Source organism: Candoia aspera, chromosome 1 (genome assembly GCF_035149785.1).
Source record: "Candoia aspera isolate rCanAsp1 chromosome 1, rCanAsp1.hap2, whole genome shotgun sequence".
In the NCBI taxonomy this organism is placed as follows: Eukaryota; Metazoa; Chordata; class Lepidosauria; order Squamata; family Boidae; genus Candoia; species Candoia aspera.
Genome location: NC_086153.1, coordinates 271996058 through 272020131, shown reverse-complemented (window position 1 = coordinate 272020131; position 24074 = coordinate 271996058). Strand labels below are relative to the sequence as shown.

The 24074-nt window shown below is 37.6% G+C and overlaps 2 protein-coding genes across 7 annotated transcripts in view; one reads left to right on the top strand and one right to left on the bottom strand.

Moving 5' to 3' along the window:
- The window catches only part of ARHGAP1 (Rho GTPase activating protein 1), a 42054-nt gene extending 35477 nt beyond the window's left edge, over positions 1-6577 (top strand). For both annotated transcript variants that reach the window (XM_063289691.1, XM_063289692.1), the window contains exons 10-13: positions 100-177; positions 324-452; positions 703-806; positions 3264-6577. In XM_063289691.1, coding sequence (XP_063145761.1) covers positions 100-177; positions 324-452; positions 703-806; positions 3264-3443 — 491 coding nt within the window. In that variant the 3' untranslated portion in view covers positions 3444-6577. The remainder of the gene's footprint in view (positions 1-99; positions 178-323; positions 453-702; positions 807-3263) is intronic.
- A 4801-nt stretch (positions 6578-11378) lies between these two features.
- ATG13 (autophagy related 13) overlaps positions 11379-24074 on the bottom strand; it is a 44736-nt gene continuing 32040 nt past the window's right edge. For 4 of the 5 annotated variants that reach the window (XM_063289684.1, XM_063289683.1, XM_063289686.1 and 1 more), the window contains 7 exons: positions 21390-21500; positions 20060-20199; positions 19064-19181; positions 18656-18733; positions 18370-18486; positions 15347-15475; positions 11379-12621 (listed from right to left, as the gene is read on the bottom strand). In XM_063289684.1, the coding sequence (XP_063145754.1) occupies positions 12544-12621; positions 15347-15475; positions 18370-18486; positions 18656-18733; positions 19064-19181; positions 20060-20199; positions 21390-21500 (771 nt within the window). In that variant the 3' untranslated portion in view covers positions 11379-12543. The remainder of the gene's footprint in view (positions 12622-15346; positions 15476-18369; positions 18487-18655; positions 18734-19063; positions 19182-20059; positions 20200-21389; positions 21501-24074) is intronic. The other variant, XM_063289687.1, reaches the window with a different exon arrangement.

Sequence of the window (24074 nt, the reverse complement as noted above, 5' to 3'; positions counted from 1 at the left end):
CGGCAGAACAGATGCATTGTTTTTAGGGCTGCATAATGTTTATTGCTCATCACTGTAGTGTTACAATTGTTCTAAGCTCTTTTTTCCCTCCTTTTTCAGCTCTTACCACACAGGGGATTTTCCGGCGATCTGCAAATACACAAACAGTAAGAGAGGTTCAACAGAAATACAACATGGGTAAATATCTGCTTAGGCTAGTCCCTTCCATTCTTCTTCTCCCTTCTGTAAGGGCTCTAAATCTGCCCTTGGCACATGGAACTTCTGCCATATTACAGGTTATGCTTTGGCTGTTGCTCTGAAACATTTTATTCTGTCTTACCCAGGATTGCCTGTGGATTTTGTAACATATGAGGATGTGCATCTTCCTGCTGTGATTCTCAAGACCTTCTTGAGAGATCTGCCTGAGCCTCTGCTCACCTTTGGTCTCTACAGTGATGTTGTTAATTTCTACAGTGAGTGGTTACCAAGATGGTTCTGAACCCCCATCAGTAATCTTTTCCCAGTATGCCTGACCCAGAGTTATGGTTTTCTTTGATAGTAGGAGAGTCCTTATTTTTCAAGTTAATATAATGAAATTTCTATTGATTAGGAGGCTTTATTTCTTTTCAAGTATTTTCCCTCTGCAAGGTAATTGCTCTCTGTACTAGTTAGAATTGGGGATGTGGGTGCACATATCACACTTGGTTTTTTTTTTCCTTTAAGGTATGGAGGAAGAAAAGAGTGTAGATATTGTTCGTAAAACACTTCAGACTCTCCCAGAGGAAAACTATCAAGTTCTGTGTTTATTAATGACCTTTCTTGGACAGGTGAGGTTCATGTATTATATCCTTTGCAAATTTTCAATCATAAGATGTAGTGATGGTGGTCAGTTAGATAGCTTTAAAAACAGATTAGAGAACTTAATGGAGGGTGCCTATCAGTTACTATTAATCATCATAATAGAAGTAAGTAGAATCTCTGTGTTTGGAAATAACCTAAATCTGAGTACAAGATACATTGTTTAGAAGAGCTGTGAAGACCTTGTTCTTCAGCCAGGCCTTTAGCGAGGGAGAGTGAGACTCCTTGCTTCATCATGCTTGACATCTTTTATCTTTATCTTTTATGTTTGATTGAATTTATTGCAATTTCTTTATTTGATTGTTCTGAGCTGCCCCGAGTTGTTGAGAGGCAGGCAGCATACAAGTTTAGTAAATTATTATTATTGGTCACTGTTTGGCAATGGGATGCTAAAATAGGTGAACTCAATCCTTCCTGTGTCCTTCTGCAGTGTAAATATTGATCCACGTCCCTTCTAGAATGCTCCATCCTGCGTCCCTTCTAGAATGCTCCATCCTGTTCCCCTATCTCCCTAACTACTGACAGATATTCTACTTGTAAACAGATAGGGCTCAGGTTCCCCCACACACTTCATTGCTGAGCAGCAATTAGAACCTTGAAATTTTCTGTACCCATACTGAACACTAATCGCTATATCCTGTATATATCACTTAACATTCTTGCTATAATGTATGTACTCTTTGGTAAAAGAAATGTTTAAAGTGAATATGGTTCAAGTGGTTAATTTGAGTGTGCTTGTTGCTGCCATGGGGTGTGTGTTTTGTTTTATTAATTTTAATTCTGTAAGCTGCCCAGAGTCACCATGGGTGAGTTGGGCAGCCATATAAATTTGTTTAATCAATCAATAAATAACAAATATAGGGAATATAAATGAATTTTAATGCTTATAGATAGAATTTACTTCCTGGATAGAGCGCATCTCTAAGAGAATAAGGGACAAGATATGAAACCTATGCTCCTATATGCCCTGCTCCCCAAGGCAGGTGAACAAGATTGCCAAAAAGTTTATATATAATAAATTAGTGTGTGTGCGTGTGTTAATCATCTATAAAGCTCTTTGTGGCTCGGCCTGGTTATCTATGAGACTGCCTGTCCTATTAGATCTAATAGACTAAGCATGTTCTAAGTCTCATTGTTAAAATTATGACATCTTGTGGGACTTCAGAGATGTACCTTTTTGGTGGCCTTACCTGCTGTGTGGGAAAGTAGCCCAATGTCTGCATGGCCCCAATCCTGTTGTCATTTAGGAAAGGCCTTCAATTATGACTCTTTCAACAGGGCACTTTGTGACTCTACACTAATATTAAGATTGTATTCCTTGGTTCTTGGTGTTTCCTTCCCTGTTATAAAAATAAAGGTTTTGTGTATTACTTTTTTCTACAAGTAGTCCTCGCTTAACAACCACAATTGAGACTGGCAACTTGGTCGCTAAGCAACACAGTAAGGGAGATATCATGTGACCGCGATGGACTTACAACCTCACTTCTGCCACAGTTGTTCAGTGAGTCACTGCGGGTCATGAGGCGAGACATCACATGACCGTGACTTGAGATTTTACTGCTGGCTTCTCCATTGACTTTGCTTGTTGGAAGCTGGCTGTGAAGCATGCAAATGGTGATCATGGGATGCTACAGCGGTCATAAATGCCCGCCGGTTGCAAAGCACCTGAATCTTGATGACATGACTGCAGGGATGCTGCGATGGTCATAAGTGCGAGGACTACTCATAAAGTTACTTTTTCAACACCATCACTAAAATGCAGTCATTAAGCGAGGACTACCTACTTTATTGATTTAATATTATTTTATTTTTCAAAAAGAGCTCTGAAAAACTGGCTGTTTCTCTAGGCCTTTGGTTAGAATGGATTTGCAGAATTGATTGTCTTTTAATGGTTGTTTTCTTTTGATGTTTCAGTGGGGGTTTGTTCGTTTGTTTTAATTATATTGTATGATTGTTTTTACTCTACACATCCAAAGTCATTGTAGAGGTGGGCAGCTTTATAAATTTCTTAAATAAATAAATAAGTCAAATTTGTAAGGCCACCCAACTCACACTGACTGTTGTAAGTTGCCCAGAGTTCCTTGGATGGTTGAGGTGGCCTATAAATTGAACACATATAAATATCTATCAATTAGACTTTTGTTGTTATTCCTGAAAAGCTTGAAACCAACACAGTAAAAGAAATTAGCAGATGACTGATTCTGTAAGCAGTGAGAAGGAAAAAAGATTTGTAACTAAAAGTCTGTAGTCTATGAAACAGCCAGGATTCTAAACTCTGTATACCATTTATTTGTAAGACAATTTTGCTCTTCATGTGTGGCTTGAGAGTTAAATAGATGGGGAGAGCCAAGAAGCACTGAATCAAATGCCTGTTTTCTTACAAGCGATAATCAATTTTCTTTCCCTTTCTCTCCCTTCACATGTAGGTCTCTGCCAAAAGTGGTATCAACAAGATGACCAATGCCAATCTGGCAGTAGTTTTTGGCCCAAATCTGTTGTGGGCTAAAGATGCAGCTATAACCCTCAAAGCCATCAATCCTATCAATACCTTTACAAAGTTCCTATTGGACAACCAGATGGAGCTTTTCCAGAACACAGAGGCTTGAGCCATAACCTGTTTTTGCTAGCACGCCCTGTATCCACTGTGATCATCCTTTCTTCTTCCCCTCCTTTTCTTTTCTACCTTGCTTTGGAGATGTGGCCATTCTATGGAAGATCCAGGTGATGTGTGGTGTGAAAGATGGATGTGGGTTGCTTGTTTCTGTATATGGGGCTTTTGCAGGAGGGGTCTGATCAGATGAGGATGGAATGCAGATCTGAAAAATCAAATTCTGCCTTGATTGTTCTGTCTGGAGTACTGGTACTAGTATTCAGATTATTCTTAAATGTTTTAGTTCCCTTCCTTTCCCAAAAGTGTCCTATCAAATAAGTGTCTTCAAATATCAATGGAATTGCTTTCTCTTAGTACTAGGGCTCTGGGAGGACTAGGGTAGAATCAGTTTCAATCTGTTCTCTGGTCCAAATTGGTTCTTCACAGGTACCAAGTCAGGCAGTCTTCTTTAATACTGATAGTGACTGTTGCTGAATATACTTTACTTTATACCTTTGATGGACACATGGACTTAGTCCCTGGGCAAAACTGAGCCATAATACAACTGGCTTAAGTGCCTGGAAAGTTATCTCTGTATTGCATACAGCTCTGACACTTGATCTGCTATCAGGTGTTCCTGTTGTATAAAGATACATGCTCTTGGATGTAGTGGAGCTCAATTTTCTGCCTTTACAGTGTCGTCCTATAGATGTTGCAAGCAATTTATTCCAAATGGGCCTTGGCAGCAAGTCTTTCCTTTTTAATTGGGAGATAATGAGTTTGTGTATTGATATTCATTCAACCAGGCCAGATGATATTAGCTTCTCTCTGCCAAAGTCCAGATCAAATATTGCCCATACCTGTGACTGAAACACAGGAAATGTGCTATTAGGTGGTTCTGGCTATAGCACTTTAGCCATTGGAATTAGACTGTTTTCAAGCAAAAGCTTCATGATAGGGGCCAAACCTTATCCTAATCTGTTGGGATCTACTGTGCCAAAATTATTAAAGAATGAGTTTGTCTCTACCATGTTTTCTTTATTGTGCTCAAATGTAGTTCTTTAACCTAGTCAAAATGACTCTGATGCACCCTTGGTTTCCTTGGCACTTGGGAGATATGAAGCATTGCAGTCACTTTTTCTAGGAACTGAGACAGCCCTAGAGTATGTTATCTGTTTTTTTTGACTGTCTCTTTTTGACTATCTCATGGAGTTAGTTTTGTAAGCACTAGTCTTAATTTGTATAAAAATAGTAGTGTCCTACAGGGTCTTTAGCAGCCATAGTTTTAAAATAAAATCTTAACATTTCCATTATGTCTTGCTGACAGCTATGTTAGGAGCTGGAAATGACCACATAGCCATAAGCTGACCCTGTAAAATAGCAGGGTAGAATTTGCAGAATTATAGAGGCTATATGTGGCTATATAATATTTTTTACCCCATAGTTCAATGCAATTACTGAATAAAATTGTTACAGTTATAATTAACAAGTGATCAATGAATACCAAAAGGTGCACTGGGTTATCAGTGACCATAGTTCAAACATGGCCAGTGAATTAGCTGTAGTAGTACTTGAAAGAATTCCCAAACTGTTAGTGATAACTGGGAATGGCAGACTAAGGTGGTTGAAGCTATCAGGAGGGGCTGATGTGCTGAGATTGCTCATTCTCCTTTATTAAGGCATATAGGATCAGTCTGATGTGTTGTAGGTAGTGGTTAGTCTGAAGAAACATGGGACCCTCTCACCTAGAAATGGAAAGTTAGAGTATCAAAAGCTCTTTTTTCCTAATGTCTTTCATACAATACTATTTAGCATGACTAAATGAGGAGTGGCCTTGTGTGGAAGCTGTATCAATATTAGCTTGATTGTTTTATATTTCAGGCCATGAACTTGTTACAATAGCTTGTAGGCTATCTATTTTTTTATAGCATGTCATTGTGAATTGGGGCTAGATTTGATCTGATTCCAAGCTGCAAAAGTATTGCTTTGTTTATTAAAAATGCCCAGGTGGAGAGGAAACTGATTCTACAGGAACTGTAATTTAGAATAGTAATGTCCCAAGGCTGCAAGTTCAGCCCCTGCAGCCAAGCTATAATTTCTATACTGAATTACTTTCAGAGTAATGTTAATGCAAGCTGGGGAGAAAATAGTTTCTTTGGGGTTAAGTATTGCCATAACTGGGCAGTGACATATTATCAATTACATATATTTCAAACTCTTGAATATGAATTCGCATTGCCTGGTTATAAAATGTATCTAGTTAAGTGCTGCACATTATGAAGGTGAACTTGCAAAACTCTAGAAGTGAGCCAGTGTAAATAACTGTTAATTTTCTCTTTGCTGGAGCTATCAGTCTAGAGCGTATGATTGTTCTATTTTTCTCATTCTGCCTTTTTGAAACTATTACAATGGTGGCTAGCTATGGAGGTGTGATTGGGCTAGACTGCTTAAAAGAATGAACCATGTGGCTTGGATTACCCTGCACTCCAAATTTTGATTTCCAGAACGCCTGCTGCCTGGATTAGGGTATCCAAGCAGGCAATCAGAATACCTAGAGGAGCAGCATCTCATGTAGCCGCTTATGTCTTCCCACCTCCTTTTCTAACAGAACTTGATAGCGTGTGGTGGCTATACTTCCTGTCCTCCCAATAGTACATCTACTTATCCCTGTTCCTTGCTGCTTGGCTTTCACGTTTGGCATTGACCACAGTATTTCTGTTGATGGAGCGCTCTGTCTCCACTCTATCCCATTTTTGTCTGTTAATAAACCCACTGATACTTTGGTATCCTTGGAACACATTCTGTGCCCGCAATGCTAGCAGTTGGTGCTCTGCTTGTACTGACCACAGCTTTTGGGTAATACTGCTGATATTGAGACCAATGTGGATATTCTATGTGTACTCCCTCAGCCAAATATTACACAGCTAAATGAGCCCTTGTTGCACACTTCCTAGCAGGGTCTTAACGTGATAATTTTTGTTGCTGTTCCCTATATTTTTCTTCTTTTGATTGTTTATTGGGAGCAAGGCTTGGGGTTGTTACTGTGACTTTTATGTACACATCCTTGTTTATTTCCTTCCAATGGTACCAATCTTGTATTCACAGTTTGCACTTTTTGTACTTCAATAAACACTCAAAGCCAGTAACAGATATTGGTGTACTTCTCAAATTTGTTGCTCTAAGACTAGTTATTAAGAGATACTGTTTAAATATTAGGCACCTGCTTCCTGCTCAAGTCACTACTTGAAAATACAGAAGCTATTTTTTCTCATCCTTAAACCCACTGTGTCGATCTGATCCAGCATAATTGTACCTATTAAATGTAAATCGATGCTCATCAGATATAGGACAGTCCATTTTATCCAAGGTTTCTCCAACCTTACTATGGCTATTTTAATTAGTTGTCTTCAGATCTGGCTTAATTCTTGGTAGCCACATAGCCAATTGTGTGTATCTTCACTATATCTTAAGAGGAATAAACTTAAAGTTAGGAGCTTATTGATGGCTAACCTATCTAGGAAAGGCTCTTGCTAATTCTGTCTTTCCTAGGTAATGATCTCATTAGGTCCCTGAAAAGAAAGCTGGAAAGTATCCAGCTTCTGAAGATAAATTCTGGTCCCATGTGAAGTACTTATGCTCCTTTGAGGGAAGACATATTTGCTTGCAAGAGATGTGTTGAGTGTTACAAAAACTAGAACAATGTGAACTGTTGAGAACCATAAACTTTTCTTCTTTTCTTCTTTAAATATTATCTAAATTTACAGCTAAATATACTAAATATGAATGTAATCATATTGCTCTTTGGAATAAAAATGAAAATAATTACAATGACCAGGAAATGAAAGGAATGGTATTTTAAAAGTAATCAGGAGGAGATACTTTTTAAAAAATGTTCCTAATTTTGGCTTTCACTCTTATAAAATGCCAGTTTGTATAATAATTGACTAATAACATGATGAGTCCCATTGAAATTAGTGACGTAACTGGGGACAGAATCACAAATATTTCAGTGTGATTAATGATTAATATATTTCACCCATTCATGTGCCCTTTTGTGATATTAGTTAATTTTATGTAGGATGTATTCACAAATAAAATCTGGCAGAATTGTGGAATTCAAGATAATCTAAAAACTCAAAATTAGGGGACTGAATTCTGATTCTAGTACTATATTAGTTTTACAATAGATTAAAAAAATTAAATGCTGGATATCAAATAAAAGTTGAAACTTGTAAAGTTTCCAGGAATATTAATTACCAAGTAGAAAGTTCCTGACTTTTTGAAAACTCTGCAGCCTTCTTTTAGAATTTGGACATTGTCCTTTATAGCACAGAAATGCCTCAGGCAAATGTTTACACCAAATATGTGGCCTGATTCACTTTATTTTTCTACATAATTGCCCTCATAATCATTTTTCATACTTTATTTTCAGAGGGGAATTGTTTTTTAACCCTCCATACAAAATGCTGAGAATCTGGCCCAGCATAAATATGAGTCCTAGCATGCTTTCTCTTTAGGGCACTTGATTTCCAAGGGGTAGAAAGAGCTATCCAAAATAATGTTGCATTTGGTTTCCATGTGACAACATGCTGAGATCATGCCAGTATGATTTTTGCTTATGGAAACTATAGCTACAAAAGCATTTTTCATTCCTTGATTATAACTGAGTATGAACTTAAACTGACATTGTGCATGGGTAGTCTGTCCCTGGAAATGCAAAGCCACAGGCGTCCAACCTATCATCTATAGGCTCCATGCAACCGCAAAGCACCATCTGGTGGGGCCAAAATATTAGTTCTCTTGGGTAGGTAAAGGAGTGAAGTAAACATCTTAAGCTTTGCAGAAGCAAAATACATTCATTTTGCCTTAACATCTTCCCTGTTGAGCTGATGTTTCTCAAGGGAGAGGGGATGTTACATGGCAAAAAAGGCTTAAGCCATCCATTTTTTCCCAAAACAATCCAAAAAGTTTGGCCTTGTCTACAAATGCTGTTATTAGCTCATAGTATCCAACACATCTGCATTTAACCTTTTAGTTTTTGTATTCGTTCTCATTTTTTCCCTTTTGAAACCTTTTCAGCCAAAGCTACACTCTAGTATGTAACTGCTTTTGAATGTGTTTGTAATACCTCTGAGATACGTCCATTCTGTAAACTTTCTGCATAAGCTAATTTCTGAGCTTTAGTACATGATCAATTTATTGTACAATATATGCACAGATTTCATTTACTTACATTCCCCAGCATTACCACACTGTTTTGTAGATAACACTGTATTTTCCTTAGAACTCAAGTTGCAAATATTTCTAGTATGGAAAAAATGAGACACCTTTATCAGTATATTCATTAATAATGTAGTTATATAAATGATTTTAAAAATCCACATAAGATTGTCAACCTGTAATGAAAATCTGATAGTATAATTAAACCAACCTTTCTGTCTCTACCATTTTGTGGGTGTATAAAAGTTCTTATTGATGTAAACATTGGCAAAGCTAGGCCTCTCTCGCAGGTGTGTTGTTTATATTTATGTCTGTACTTATAAAACACATATATGCTGCCTCCTATGATTCTAGGTGACTTCCGTTTCTCTCCTGTTCTAAAGTATAGTTCCAATCTTTCATGAAGACCTCCTCAAAGGTCTAAAGACGTGTTTTTGGAATAAATTATTTTTTCTCAAGTGCTAATACTCTAGAGCCAGCAGTGTAATTAATTTAATTTCTACTATCGCATTACACTGTAAGGGAGACAAGGTGGATGTCATAGAAAACCTTACCAAATTACTTCTGTTTCATAGTAAATCATCTACACTGGGATGTGTATGTACATATATCACATTCGTTCCAAGGCGTTTGCTGCCCTTTTCTTGAGCATTTAACAGAAAATGCTTCTCATGGAATCCTGTGCATTCATACTTGAAAGTCCTATTGAACCTGGAGAGGCATATTTCTGGAAAAAAATGTGGAAAGGGTGATATGAAAATAGCAATTCTGCAAAGAGTAGCTGATGAGTTAGAAGTTTGGGGGCTTTAGCAGGGATGTAGCTGTTTACCTTGCCCTGCTAGAGTTCACAGCTGAATTTAAAGTAACACAAATGTTTTATTGGAAATTGTAAATATATGTGGTGGAAAAGCGTTTGCAAAGAAATGCAGTGGAGGACCCTTGTTCTTCCAACTGGTGCCTTTGAATGTTGCCAGTAATGTATAAATTCTGATTCAGTGTAGCGCAAGAAGGTAGGCAGTATCATATCCTTCTTTGAAGATCTATAATTAACTGGATCCCTCCTGGAACAGGGCTGACCTGGGCTAGTAAACTGATGCATTTATTAGGCAGAACCAATGAGAATTTGTTCAAAGAATAAACAAAGAACCAGGACTCAGACAACAGAGTCTTACAATATTATATAAGCATACTTCTTGCTGTTTCCTCCCTCACAGGTGCCCCAAATCTGTGAGGTTCTCAGAGGGGTATTCTGTTGGTAGAACATCAGAATCACACCATTGGATACAATCCAGAACATATTTCGGTGTAATAAAAACCCAGTGTTATACATAGGAAATGAATATCAACATGAGTAATTTGTAATTCTATTCAAAGATGCAGAAGTTATATTCTTATTTTATTATCTGTATAATTTTAGACTATGAGAATAAATAGTTATTAGACTGAATTCCTTTAATTGTCACAGCATTTTAGCATGAAAATGAAGGGGAACAAAATAAGTGCTGTGGCACAAATGTCAAGGTAAAGGTGCATAAAGCATCTTAGTTTTGACAGAGAAGCAACTTTTACTTGACCCCATAATAGGAACAGTAGAAACACAAGCAATTTCTTTACCAGATATTATCATTTACAGGAATAGGCTGTCCTGTAACCAATGGTGGAAAAGCCAACCTGCTGAGACAAAGAATAGCTCTGCATCAGTACAAATCACCTGACATCTCATGGGAAATAAGGAATGTTTTTTTCCCCTGTATTCATATTATATTTTGATTAGAAAGCTGAAGGATTTGGTAGATGCTCTGGGAATCAAGCCCTACTTTATGCAGATATGACTATGGGTTGGAACTTCTTTCTGGCAACCTACTTTGAAGTAGTTTTGATGTTTGTTTTGGGGCTAAGAATGATAGTAACAACCCCCCCACTTAGCAATTTAGGTAAGAATCTAGACGTGTGTTCTTCAATGGACCAATAGTGGGTAACAGCATCATCACAAGTGCTTTGAAAATATCTTTAAAAGATCATCTTTTCAGTCGACTTAAATAAGCTGCTCACAATTTGAGCTATTAATATAAACTACATGCTAGAAGACAAAAGATTTAATTTTCTGCTCATTTCTGCAAAGCAGTAAGGAACAAAGCTTTAGAGCCTATCTGGAAGATGTATACTGCCCTACTACTCTACCACCCTCCCGCCGCCCTGCTTTAGGCCCCAAACAAGCTAAACCTAAAAGAGCAGAGTACTGTACTTCAGGAAGTCAACATTCCATTATTTTACACTGTAAATATCCTTCATATCTAAAGCCGACAATCATACAAAAAGCATCTAAGATCAAAGACAGAAGGAGTGAGGAGATATGATGATCTTTCTTCAGCATATTATATGACAGTCCAATCCTAAACCAGTTTACTCAAAAATATCTTCCCATGGCTGAAAAATACTTGCTCCCAAGAAAATATGCATAAAGGTGAATTCTCAGCCTGTTTTTTGACAGTGGAAGGGAGGAAGTTGTGCCCAGAGCCTAGCTTATCCCTGAACTCATGGTTAGTGTCTTGTCCGTTCCCTCCCCGATACTTGGTGTGGAACATGGAGCAAACAGAACACACAGAAATGCCAGCCAATTACATTACTCAATGCCTAACTCATTAGAAAAAAACTTCTAACAAAATGTTGCAGGATAGAACAAGTACCATAAATCTCATAAAATGTGCTTCTATGCCAAATTCCTAACTCATCACAGATTACATTAAGTTTATTTTACAAATATGACAAGAGCTCAGTTTTTTAGAACTCGGCAAATTCACTACACCAGAGCACGTATCTTAATTATGACATTTCTAGACCCCAAGAGGGCAGAATGAAGATCAAGTCAGTCTCTGGGAAAGATAAATTTCTCAGCATAGCATGTCTGAAAAAAAAAAGTGTTCTGATTTACCCTGCAAAAATTGAGGGGAAGGAAGATGCCCTCATTCTTTGCAGGGCTGCTTAGCACAGCACTTTTGCAGTGACAAGGAACACAGCAGCCTATGGCTACATAACGAAGTGAAAACATCACATACAATTTTTCTTTAAATATAGTTTTCCTTTAGAATAATAAATATTTCTCTTATCGTAGAGCAGCAGCATTTGGAAAAACTTTGGACTAAAGATCCCTAATTAAGTAATCCTAAAGAATTAGGATTACTAACATATATTTACAATTATCACTGTAAGAGACCCTATGAACCTTCTTCAAAAGCAACAAGACTTTTTGTCTAGCCTTAGGCAGGCATTGTTTTTGACTCTGTTGCTGGAAGAATGTATGTAAAGCACTTTTTTCTGCTCTTAATGGATTACTTCCCAACTCTGCAGCATGGAAAGAACCGTGCCCTTCACTTCTAATCTGTGCATGCAGATGTGCAACACTTTGTTTCCATTTTTAGAGCCTTAAAAGTGAATATTATCCCTTGTAGTAGTATATGAAACACACTCACTGAAAATAGGCAAATTCTGCAGTGCTAGTGTTTAGACTCAGTGTAGCATAGATAGTTCGGTTTGTTTTGTTCCTTTCAACTGATGGTACTACTGAATTAAGTGAAAAGGGACAACAGTTGATGGAGGCAGAAGCAGTAGACAATCATCACAGATGAGATAATAGAAGGCAAAAGTGTTTGACCGTTTTGTTCCTTACAGTACTGCTACAGATGCCAATTGTAACAGGAAGGAAAATGAATTAATCACAAGGTCAATTCAAAGTGATGCACATTAGTTCCTGCATCGGACAGAGCACAGCAAACAAATGAAGTGGTTGGTGCAACGTAACAGGACACTGAAGAAAGAGAGGCAGATGCAAAACGTATAGGCTCGCTTTTCCAGAGTGCCCAAGAGGAAGTCTGATGCTGCTCTAGGTTGGTTCAATTTCACTGTAAGGTTTCTACAAAGGCATCAAATTCTTTGACATTTCTCTCATGGACAGCCAATTTCTCTGGCAGTGAGTCCTGTGAAGAGAGAGAATTTGTTAAGTACCTATACTGAGTGTTCTCTGGATAGAACGGTGAGATATAAATAGAATAAATTCTTGAAATAATATAGCAGGCTGAACTGAATGTATCTTAGAATTAATGATAGTTCAGCATAAAATGTCTTATTTTAGATTTAATGTAATGCTTTCAAGTTCAACACCCAGATCTCATAACCTATTTGCACAAAATATTATAAACATGTAAATAAGAACACTGTATTTACAATTCATTTCAACTTAAATATTCTATTACACTACTAGAAAGAAGAGAAAGGTTCCTGAGTCATTTTCTGACTCTTTGGGGGGACGCGGCTTTCGTGACGTTTTCTTGGCAGACTATAGAGCGGGGTGGTTTGCCATTGCCTTCTCCAGTCATCACCTTCCCCAGCAAGCTGGGTACTCATTTTACCGAACTCGGAAGGATGGAAGGCTGAGTCAACCTGAGCCGGCTATTCTGAGAAACCAACTTCCTCTGGGATTGAACTCGGGTTGTGGGGAGAGTTTTGGTCGCAATACTGCCACCTACCACTGCGCCACACGAGGCTCTATTAAACTACTAAGACGACTTTAAAAAATTCCTTGATAATAAGGAATTTCCTTGACTAATTTCTTTAGTCTGGTATGGGTATCAAATCAGCCATATTGTTATTTTGCCAACATCATTATTGGTTTTCACGATTGACATTACAGTTGAGTAAGAGATACATCTCAGTTCCTTCATGAGAATGATTTCAATAGGAAAAAAAAAAACTTTTGTGGGTAACAGATGTAGTGCTCAGCAGGACAGAAATGCATGCACATCTAGAAGCTCTTTCATTAACCTGAAAACTTACATACTTCCTTCAGGTGATTGTGAGACCGCAGAACTGCAACAGCAATTTTTGGCTTGGTGGAAAAAAATTGTAATTTTGCAAGTGTTACAATCACCACACAAAGTGATTACCATGGGAAAGAATGGCCTCAAAAATGGTTGCCATTCTGGTTATTAGTTCAAAAATATCCATTGACTAGAGGGCAAACTAATGGCTAAAAGAAGAGTAATTTGGCCAAGAACATACATACAAGTAGAAGTAAATCTGAGCTTCAAAACAAGGAATCAACCATCTCACCTGCTACGTTTTCTGCTACAATATTATTTAAATAAATGAAGATGAGAAAATTTGGCAAAAAATATGAATTTAAAAAGCAGAAATGGGACTTGAGCCTCAGGTATTAAATGACATATTTGCCAACAGCAAAATACTTAGCCCACAGAAAGCAAACCACTGACTCAGTGGAACACATCATTATACATATGGTTCTCTTCTAAAACTCAATAACACACTGCACAATAGAATATAAAAAGCAACTCTCCAAATCCTAGAAAAATATGTATCTACCCATACAAAACCTAGCAAAGCACACAACAGGAAAGCATTCACATAATACTTCACCTGCTACTAATCCTCCCTACAGATCTTGATGATGCTCATTTTTAGAAGTATAGCTTCCTTTTTCCAGGAACAAGCTTCTAAGTGAAATGCAAGACTGCAGCTGTCCCTTTCTGTACTTCTAAAAATGCTTTTCAAACTCATATAAGGCCAAATAATATGAAGAGAATACAAAACAGCAATTGACTGAAAATGAGGAGCACCTCTATACAAGTCAGCACAAGTTCATGACAGTGAATCTGTCATGGACTTTCTCCAGCTGTACTTCCGTGAGACACATTAGTTTCACAAATTTCCTCCAAGCCTCAAGGTTGACTAGCTCCCTCCTTCCAAACAGAACACTGTAGAAAGAGTCAGCCACTGGAATGGCACGGAGGGGTGAAGTTGTAGCTATGTCGTTTCTCACCAAATAGATTTTATGATATCAATTATTTTTCATGAAGTACTTCAAACTGGACTGTTAACGGGGAAAAAAAATCCAGCAAGAGCAAGAGCCTTGGGAAAAGCTTTTCAAACAAAAATTCTTGAAAAAAAGGAACTAACATGCAAGAAAGCAAAAAAGTGACCATACCTTCCTTATTTATTGACTGAAGCGCTGAATTTATTAGGCATCACAGTGGAATTCAAACCATCAATGTCTTTTACAGTATGTTAGAAATCTGACTTGAAATATGTATAAAGGCTACAAACCCCTGGGAGAAAGAAAATCTTGCAGCTAAAAGGGTCCCTAGGGTGGCTATTTCATATCACAAGCTGGGGGCTACCCTAAAAATATTTCTCACAGCTCGAGGCATACTTCCAAACAGTTTTTGCCTTATTTATCACACTTTTTAGGGCTTTTAGGCATACTTCAGCATGTTTAAACTGCTCTACTTAGAATATTTCTTTATTGTAAACTGCCCAGAGTACCCTCTGGGGTGGAGATGGGCGGTGTCAAAATTTAATAAATAAATAAATAATAAATCCCTAAATTTTAAGGAAAGTCAAAACTACTACAAAGTCAGTTACTCTCAGTTCAAACTATCTCACAGAGTCATGGGAAAAACAGGAGGAAGGAGCACTATGTATGCCACCTTGAGCTCAGGAATGAAAGGCAGGATATAAATTAAATACATACATACAAAGACATGCTTGTGAAAACAAAGATTTGGACTTGGAACTTCCTGGTTCACAGCTCTATTTCCCTAACTTATTAATATGTTAAGTCCTCCAAGTTGGAAGTGAAAATAGCTGTGGAAATAAATATCCCTCACAGTAATCTCTATTGCCTACCAGGTCTTCTGCCATGGATTGAGCTCCAATGTCAATGGACAGGCTGCTGAGTTGAGGGGGATTCTGAAATTCACGATAGAAAGTCCCTAGGTCCATTGGGATGATGTCATCTTTAGAAAATGCTGGTTTCTAGAATTCAAGATATAGATTTAAGTCAGCTATGCACAAGCAACACAATATAGAATAGATATCATTCTGAACTCTGGCCTGATGAAAAGATAAATAATCTTATTTAGCATATGTCAATGTTTCATCTAACAGTATCACTATGCATTGGTTTATCAGATCTTATGGAGCAGAGAGCAAGAGGAGATATTCTTAACAATTATAAATATGATCTAGTATATTTGTTCTATGAAGCTAGACTGCTATCATCCTGGGGGACTGTTCTGTTTTTTATCCAACGGACAGGGAGGTAGATGATAGAAGGTAAATTGGTTGAATGATGGAACAGTGAATAAGGATAGGGATAGGAAGGCACTGTACTACAGTGATTTTGCTCCTATCTCAATGGGCAAGTCTTGTTGATTGTCATGGAGGAAGAGTGATTAAACCCATTGTTGTTTGTCTTGAGTACTTCACGGCTTGGTCCTCCCCTCCTGTGTTACTTAATATTTATATGAAACTACTGGAAGTAGTCATTCATCAGTTTGAGTGGACATATCATATTTCTCCATTCCAGGCTGTGAAAATGATGGGGAGGTCATAGACCAGTATCTGAAGCCTGTAAGGGACTAGATCAGGAGAAACAAGCTCAGACTAAACCTAGCAAGATGGAGCTGCTGTTCATCCATTAAACATCTTAGTCTCTTGAGAATATCAGTTCCAGTTTTAGCTCCATACCAGGTTACCCTCCTGGATTTTCAGCTCCTGCTTGAACAACAGATAAGAGGCTGTGGCCAAGGGAGGTTTGGCCAGCTCCAGCTGGTATGCCCATTATGAATTTATCTGGACCAGGAAGCACAGGCAACAGTTACTTATGCCTTTATCACCACATGATGGGACTACTGCAATGTGTTCTATGTGGAGCTCCTTTGAAGATGACCTGGAGATGGAGCCGATACAGAATACCATGGCAAGCCCTGCCACAATAGAAGAACACCTTATTTACAATTGCTGCACTGGTTGCCAGTACAGTAGCTTCCATGCCCAATTCAAAGTATTGGTTATTATCTATACAGCCCTACATGGCATGATGCTGGGTTACCTCAGGGACTATCTTGCCCATAATTATAATTATTTTTTTCTTCATATGAGGCCATCAACAGAAGATCTGCTTTGGATCCTGCTACCATATGAGGTAATGGATACATAGGTTCAGAGGCAGGCCTTGTCAGATACATCCCTTATATTATGGAATGGGTTGCCCCCACAGATATGTTTAGTGCTCTCATTCTTGGTGTTTTGAAAACTGCTGAGAATATACCTTCTGAACTGGACTTCTAGCCATTTTAATGGTTAGTGAAGATGGACAGTTGCCGTCTATTGTTCTGGACTGTTTTATTATGTTTCTATTGAAACTGGGCTTTGAAGAGGCTATGAACTGCCTAGAATTGTGTGATTGTGAGAGTATAAACATTTTGTTAAATAAATAAAGGTATATAATTCTATGCTGTAATAAACCAGTAATTTTCTCTTTGTCTCTTTTCTTTCTTATGTGTACCATTTTGTGATACATAATCCTAGCCTATCATTGTTATCTTTAATTCACTTCTATTCGCAGTTCTATTCACTGTTTCATTAGTCTTTTTACAAGATGCACCTGTTGCATTGCTGTTTTTCTTCAAATAGAGATATATCAAGTATCAATAGTTTTCTCTCCCATTATCTTTCTATAGTATCCTTTAATTTCTTACTAAAATATTTTTCCCATATTATTTTTAACTTTCTGAAAGAACACAAAGATTTGATTACAGCTATAAAATCATTTTGATTTTGTAATATGCTATGGCTGATTTCTGAACTGTCACATTTTTATTACAAGACTCCTTGTAGGTATTTTCTTTGATTATGCCAGAATATAACCTGGATGATGGGATAAATGTTTGGGATTAATTTTCAGTCTGCAAAAATTAGGACAGACAACTTTTGAATTATTGTCTATTAAGAGCACAATAATTTTGTGCCCCACAAAACTTTCAGTGCACTGAGCTTCTGTTACTTTAGGGCAAAGGATCAGTTTCTCAATATCTTGAAAGGTAATTTTGTTTGTGTGATGTTCTTACTGTGGTAGAATATCCACACATACTGGTGTCTTATTAGTCTATAAAGACATATTTTTTCAAGGAGTTTAATTAACTATCATAGTCTTAATTTAGCATTCTGCTCTAGGTGGGCTTGCAAAAATATGCAAAACTCCTATGTGTCTGGTATTTCCTGTAATATTCCATTTTTGTATTGGAACATGTTCTGGTCATTCTGGAAGTGGTTCATATCTTTCTGGAAAGTAATCTTCTGGAATAGGAAATTATTTGAGCTTTGCCAGAGGTGATTCAGCTTCAGAATGGTCTAAGGATTGACTCCAGGTAGAACACCATGAATCACTTCCTGTTCTGGAGGATTCCTTCTGGAAAGAGATTGGTGTTTCTTGGAAGAAAACTTTTTTTTTAGACTTTTTTTATCCTGCCTTTATTATTTTTATAAATAACTCAAGGTGGGGAACATTTTATTTATTTATTTCTCACATTTCTGCACTGCCCATCTCACAAGCAGCTCTGGGCAGTTTACAATTCAATTAAAACAACAGATTAAAATCATAAAGAGAACTACATCATGAAAATATAGAAAATGTTTAAAATTAATATAAAATGTAAATTCCTCGGGGCCACATCACAGCGCCAACCACCCCAACATATCTAATTCTCCTTCCTCCTCCTGTTTTTTTCCACAACAACCACCATGTGAGGTGAGTTGGGCTGAGAGAGAGAGTAACTGGCCCAAGGTCACCCAGCCGGCTCTCATGCCTAAGATGGGAGTTTTACATATGAGTTACTTGTGCAATATAAAGGGCTGTGTGGACTTACAAAATCTATCATAACAAAATCATCATGGATATTCCCACTGCTGCTGCCACTGGAACCAACTGAGTGTAGGCTGCCTTGGAGAGGAGACTCCGTGTCTGGAGAATCAGGTGGATTTACCTGTTGATGAAATCCAAGTGTCCGATTAACATAATCAAGTCCTGACATGCAAAATTAAGCAGAGACAAGAAGTTAGCTTTGCAAACAGAAAGCACAGGCCTGCCTGACATTCAAGAGACACAACACTGACAATAATTTTATATGACTGGGAAAGGTAGGCAGTTCTTACCATGGGATCGTTATCTTCTAGGTCAAAGCTCTTGGGAGCAAACATCGCAAAAGGAATGTCCAAACTGGCCATTGTCACCTAAAGAGGTCCAAAAGAAAGAATCTCAAATATCTCAAGGTAAATCCTACTGTTTCTGCCAGGATGCAACATGTTTATTTATTTATTCATTCATTCAATTTCTATAGCCGCCCATCTCAGCGACTCTGGGCGGCTGACAACGATAGGGTTAGGGTTGCTCCAAACCTTCATGCTAACAGCCCTAAAACTGGTCAGGTGAAGTTCAGAGATTAGAGAAACCCAAATACAGCAAGTCAGTCTGGACTGGCATCTCTCCTGTGTTCTGGGAAAGGACATTCCTTGTGTTTCTTTCCTTTCTGAAGCCAAATGAAAGCAATGAACTTTAATTACCTGACTGATGGGCTTGTTGACAAAGGCTCCCACCTTCCGAACAAAGAAGGTTTCCAAGGCATCGCGTGGAGACCCGCTCTTTCCTTCGCTGCTGTTAGATACTGTTTCTGGGTCCTCGCTGAAAGTTGAAAGAGAAAGGTGGTATAATTATTATTCTAGAGATATACGAGCACTGGTAAGAAGCATTGGGTATGAAGTGTATTTTTTTTCCTAATATCTTTCCTAGGTTTTTACTGTATCTTTTTTTTATATACAGTACTTACCATACAATTAAAACTACTTAGATTTTAAACCAGTGGGGCATGGGCTTTTTGATCTTTATAAGGGGCTCTGGGAATTCCGCCAATGAAAAACACTGTTTTATTAGAAACCAGTTATGCTTTATCATCTAGCATCAGGCTAGTCATTTTACAAAAAAATAAGTCTTCTACACTGAAACCACAAACATTCATTTGACTTGTTAGCAGCAGCAGCAACAAACTTTATATTTACTGACAATCATGTTACAAAAAATGGAGGTAATGAAATTATGATTAAGACAGATTTTTTTCATAGTATTTTTTCAAAGAATGAAGAGACCCCAAAAGTAGAGGAGGCAGAGTCCAAAGGTTTTCTTCCTTTTCTGGAACCTAGTTTTATACAGAGGCATTGGCAGAATCAGGACCTCAAGTATTAAATTTGGCAAACAAGGACAAGTTTTAACGATTAATATTGTTAGATTTTGAGAATTATGCTATCTTCCTGTGAGGGTGCTAGTTACAGAAAATGTAGAAGAGAACTGTCTCTACATGCAACTTTGAGAGTAAAAAAAGGAGGGAAAAAACTAAGAAGGAAAAGCAGGTTCCTAGAAAAAAGTTAAGAACTTCAAAGGATGATGTTTAGACCTTTCTTCCAAAACCACTAATCTACTGGATGCAACAAATGCCATTCTCAAGTAAATTCATTTTTGGTTTTTAAAAGTCATGTATAGGCAGTTATGGAAAGTTAGATACCTACCTACTAGATGGAGTAACTGCAGAGTAGTGGCCTCCATCCAGTGGGGTGCATGTTATTATCTTCTCCTGGTCAGCCTGGGTGCCATGCATCGGTTGGCTAGGAATCATGGGTACTCCTCCCTCCTTTCCTGGAACTACCAACTAGAAAGTACAAAGACCAAACTAGTTGTTTTTGAATTCATTCAAGGAAAGAGGAAATGCTGACTTCTCTTACTTTCAAGAGTGCAATTGTTTGATTTTCAATTAAAAGTAATAGAACTGATGACATATTTTATCTGTTATGGAAGAAGCAGTGTACCTTGTTTCTCAAGAATAATTTCTACCAATAGGCAAAGAGCGAGAGAGAATTTCAGTCAAATTACAGAAAAGTTTAGACAGAGAGGAGCAAACCAAAGTAGAAAATAAACAGAAGATAACTGGAACTGAACAACTGACAGTTGTCCTGAATCCCCTGTAGCTTTTTTTTTTTGCCTACTATCAGAGATCCTTCAAACTTCTTAGCAAGCAGAACTGAGCTGTTTCTCTCAATTCATATATGAGAATATCTTAAAAATAAAATACTTTGCACCAGAGCAAGTGGAAGAAAATTTTAATGAGAACTTTTTAATTGGTTATAAATTTTATTCAATGTACATGGATTTGTACCTTGCCCCATTTTCACGGTCATATAAAACACACATAAAACATCCAGCTATAACCACACTGTCCTAAATATGATTACAGTAGATATGTCTCCCACTTTTTCAGGTATCATATAAAATAATCCACACTTCTAAAAATTAAGCAAAGAACTGATCAAAGTTCCATAATGTATTTAGGCTTAGGCAAGTATCCAAGAAGAAATGAAATTCTCTAATTCTAAGATGGAAACTGAGAATCATATTCTAAACCAATGTAGTCATGGGTAGACTCAGATACAGTTGAGAATAGAACTTTTACTGTCATTCCATTATACACCAAGGTGCACATTAAAATGAAATTCCGTTGCAATTGGCTCACAAAAAAAATTACTATAATATATAGTATTATGATATCAGAAAAGACAACAGAAGCTCTTACTTTAGTGCAATAACATATATATGAGTAAATGTGAACTCCATATTAATTCTCTCGGTCTTCACTTTTAAAAGAATGCTTATTAAAGTCTTATTTCATGTGAATCCCAAAAAGCAATGTTAGATTAGTTCTTTGTCATTAGCTAGCATCATGGTCTTTTTCTACTATTATCCTAGTTTCTTTGTCAGTGTGAGATGAAGAGATATAGAATAAGTTAAGAAATAGTGTTAGCTGTCAATGAGATACATTTTATAGCAGCAAACCTCGAAGAATACCTGATGAGGATGTGTAGCACTCAAGCCGCCAGCAAAGACTACTGGGTAGCCCAAGTCAGCTGATCCAACTCCCAAGGCTGCAGGCTGATAAGAAAGACGAGAGCTGGAGAGCTAAGAAATGGGGGTGGGGAGGAAAAAGAAGAGAAAGGAAAACCCCACAGAGTCTGAATAATGTTTAGAAATATAGGAAAGGGAAGGAAATGAAATCAGATTTGCAATAAAAAATTGCTAGTCTGTTTCTAACCCTCTCTCACAACAAAAAAGTTAAACTGGTTTCAATGGAACTTATGACTAAGTGATACAATTATTAAAGACCAATTTCTAAGGATCTAAATTATAGAAATAACCTCAATGCAGTTTTAAAGATAAAATAAAGAGAAGCCTTTATATCTGTTGTTCTGATAGTAGCCTACTAAAAGAATTAATACAGTGTTGGATAATTATCATTCACATGCCCCATTTTATCTCTCATCCACAAGTATAAAACCTGAGCAGAAAACTTCACATTTTGAATTTCAGCTACAGAATGCAAAGTTTGTAAAGCAGAAATTCTAGTCATCAGTGGGGAAATCTAAGCCAGAGCCAAAATTAGTACCTGAGACATCTCAATTCACTGTAACTATTAAAATAATTATGGGAGCCTATCTGGTGTTGTGGTTAAGGCATCAGGCTAGAAACTGGGAGACCGTGAGTTCTAGTCCTGCCTTGGGCACAACACCAGCTGGGGGCACCTTGGGCCAGTCAGCCCTAGGAAGGAGGCAATGGCAAACCACTTGGCAAAAACCCTGCCAAGAAAACTGCAGGGACTTGTCCAGGCAGTCTCCAAGAATCGAACATGACTGAATGGATTAAAAAAAACATTAAAATAATTCGGAGACCCACAAAAGATGGGCCAGAGGACAGAACTGATGCTATGCTTATATCAAATCTCTTACTCTTGACTATCCAGAGTACATATATTCCAGATTCTATGAAAAGACTGGAATTAAAATTCTCACATGTATATATATACACTAATTTGCATAATATTTTGCACCACACAACCTATTGTGAGCATTGTACTATTTCCTAGCTAAGGAAAATGTAGATATATGTCCTGACTCCCAGGAAACACTCTGAGACAAGGAACTGTTCTCTAATGTTTATTGCTAGTACATAACAGTAATCCTAACAAACTGAACAAGCGTGGGAAAAACCCAGCCATATAAACCCCGCAGGTTAAGGCGGTCCCAATCTGTGCCTCTTGGAATGGCTCACCAATTCCTCAGTGCTATGCTTAACAGTCTGGAAGGGAGCCCCCTGCTCGCCATCCTTACTCATGACAATATATATGAGTATACTATTATCTCAACTAGCAGTATTCAAGCAAATGACAGGGAACCTGCACACTTTTGGATGCTATTGGATGGTAAATCCTGTAATCTCCAACTGTTAGTTATTTTGGAATTTGGTGTTCAACATCAACTACAGGGCTACAGGTCCCATCCCTGTATTAATGAGTCAGACTTGTGTTGTAGGAGGAGACTGCTGTAGCAACTAATACAAAGGTGGTATGGCATTGCTTTTTTTGCATGATGTTTTTTCAACTACCCATTCAACCCTACAGCCATGAGATTTCCTGATGGCAGGACATCCAAGTACTAACCTGATCCCTGGTGCTGATTTCAGTAGGACTTAGGTATAAGTAACTTTCAGCAGATGACATCCAAGATGTCCAAGTTTAATAAATTATTTAGATAATGATGACGATGATGTTTGACTGGCTTAGCAATGAGCAGATTCAGATTATTGGCTGATAATGTGAGTTCAGTTTTGTTGTCCCCTACACTCAGTCTTTGGTGGGATATACCTCTTGTTTTCATCTGAGAAAATACAGTCAGTCTTTTATCAGAGCACTAAGGCTGTAAATTGCCCAATTTAATCAGTGTATTGCTTTTTTTCATTACTGTGGTAAATCTACCTTAACACTTCTGCCTTTGTGGGGGCCTACCCCAAAGGGAAGTTGCCTTCAGGATGACTGAAGGGGCAAAGCCTGTTCACTATGTCATGCCCAACATTGACTTTTGGAGAACCTGATCAGCTTCAATGGCAAATGAAGGACTATAGGGCAGAAAGAGTGGCTAGGCTACAGTCCTGCTATTTAATCAGCTGACTCGGTAGTAGCTGCACTAAGAGAAAAGGAAGAATGTGAAGGTACAGATATATATGTTTATGTGTGTATGTATCTGGTTAGCTATCATAGAAGCTGAGATTTTGCGTGCCTTTTTAAGTATATAAGAGAGTCAGTTTGGTCTAGTGGTTAAGGTGCTGGGCTAGAAACCAGGAGTCTGTAAGTTCTAGTCCCACCTTAAGCATTAAAGCTGGCTGGGTGACCTTGGGCCAGTCACTCTCTCTCAGCCCAACCCACCTCACAGGGTTGCTGTTGTGAGGAAAATAGGAGGAGGAGGGAGTATTGTTCGCCACCTTATTTATAAAATAAATAAATAAATAAATAAATAAATAAATAAATAAAGGCGGTATAAATATTAAATAAATAAATAAAACAAAGAAGCTAATCAGGATACTTCCTTGGCTATGTTATATTTAAATAGCTTTAAAAAAACCTTTTATACTAGCTTTTAGAATAAGTGTACAATTTATGTAAGATTTTGTTTAAATTTTAGCTCATTAACACTGAAAACAAAA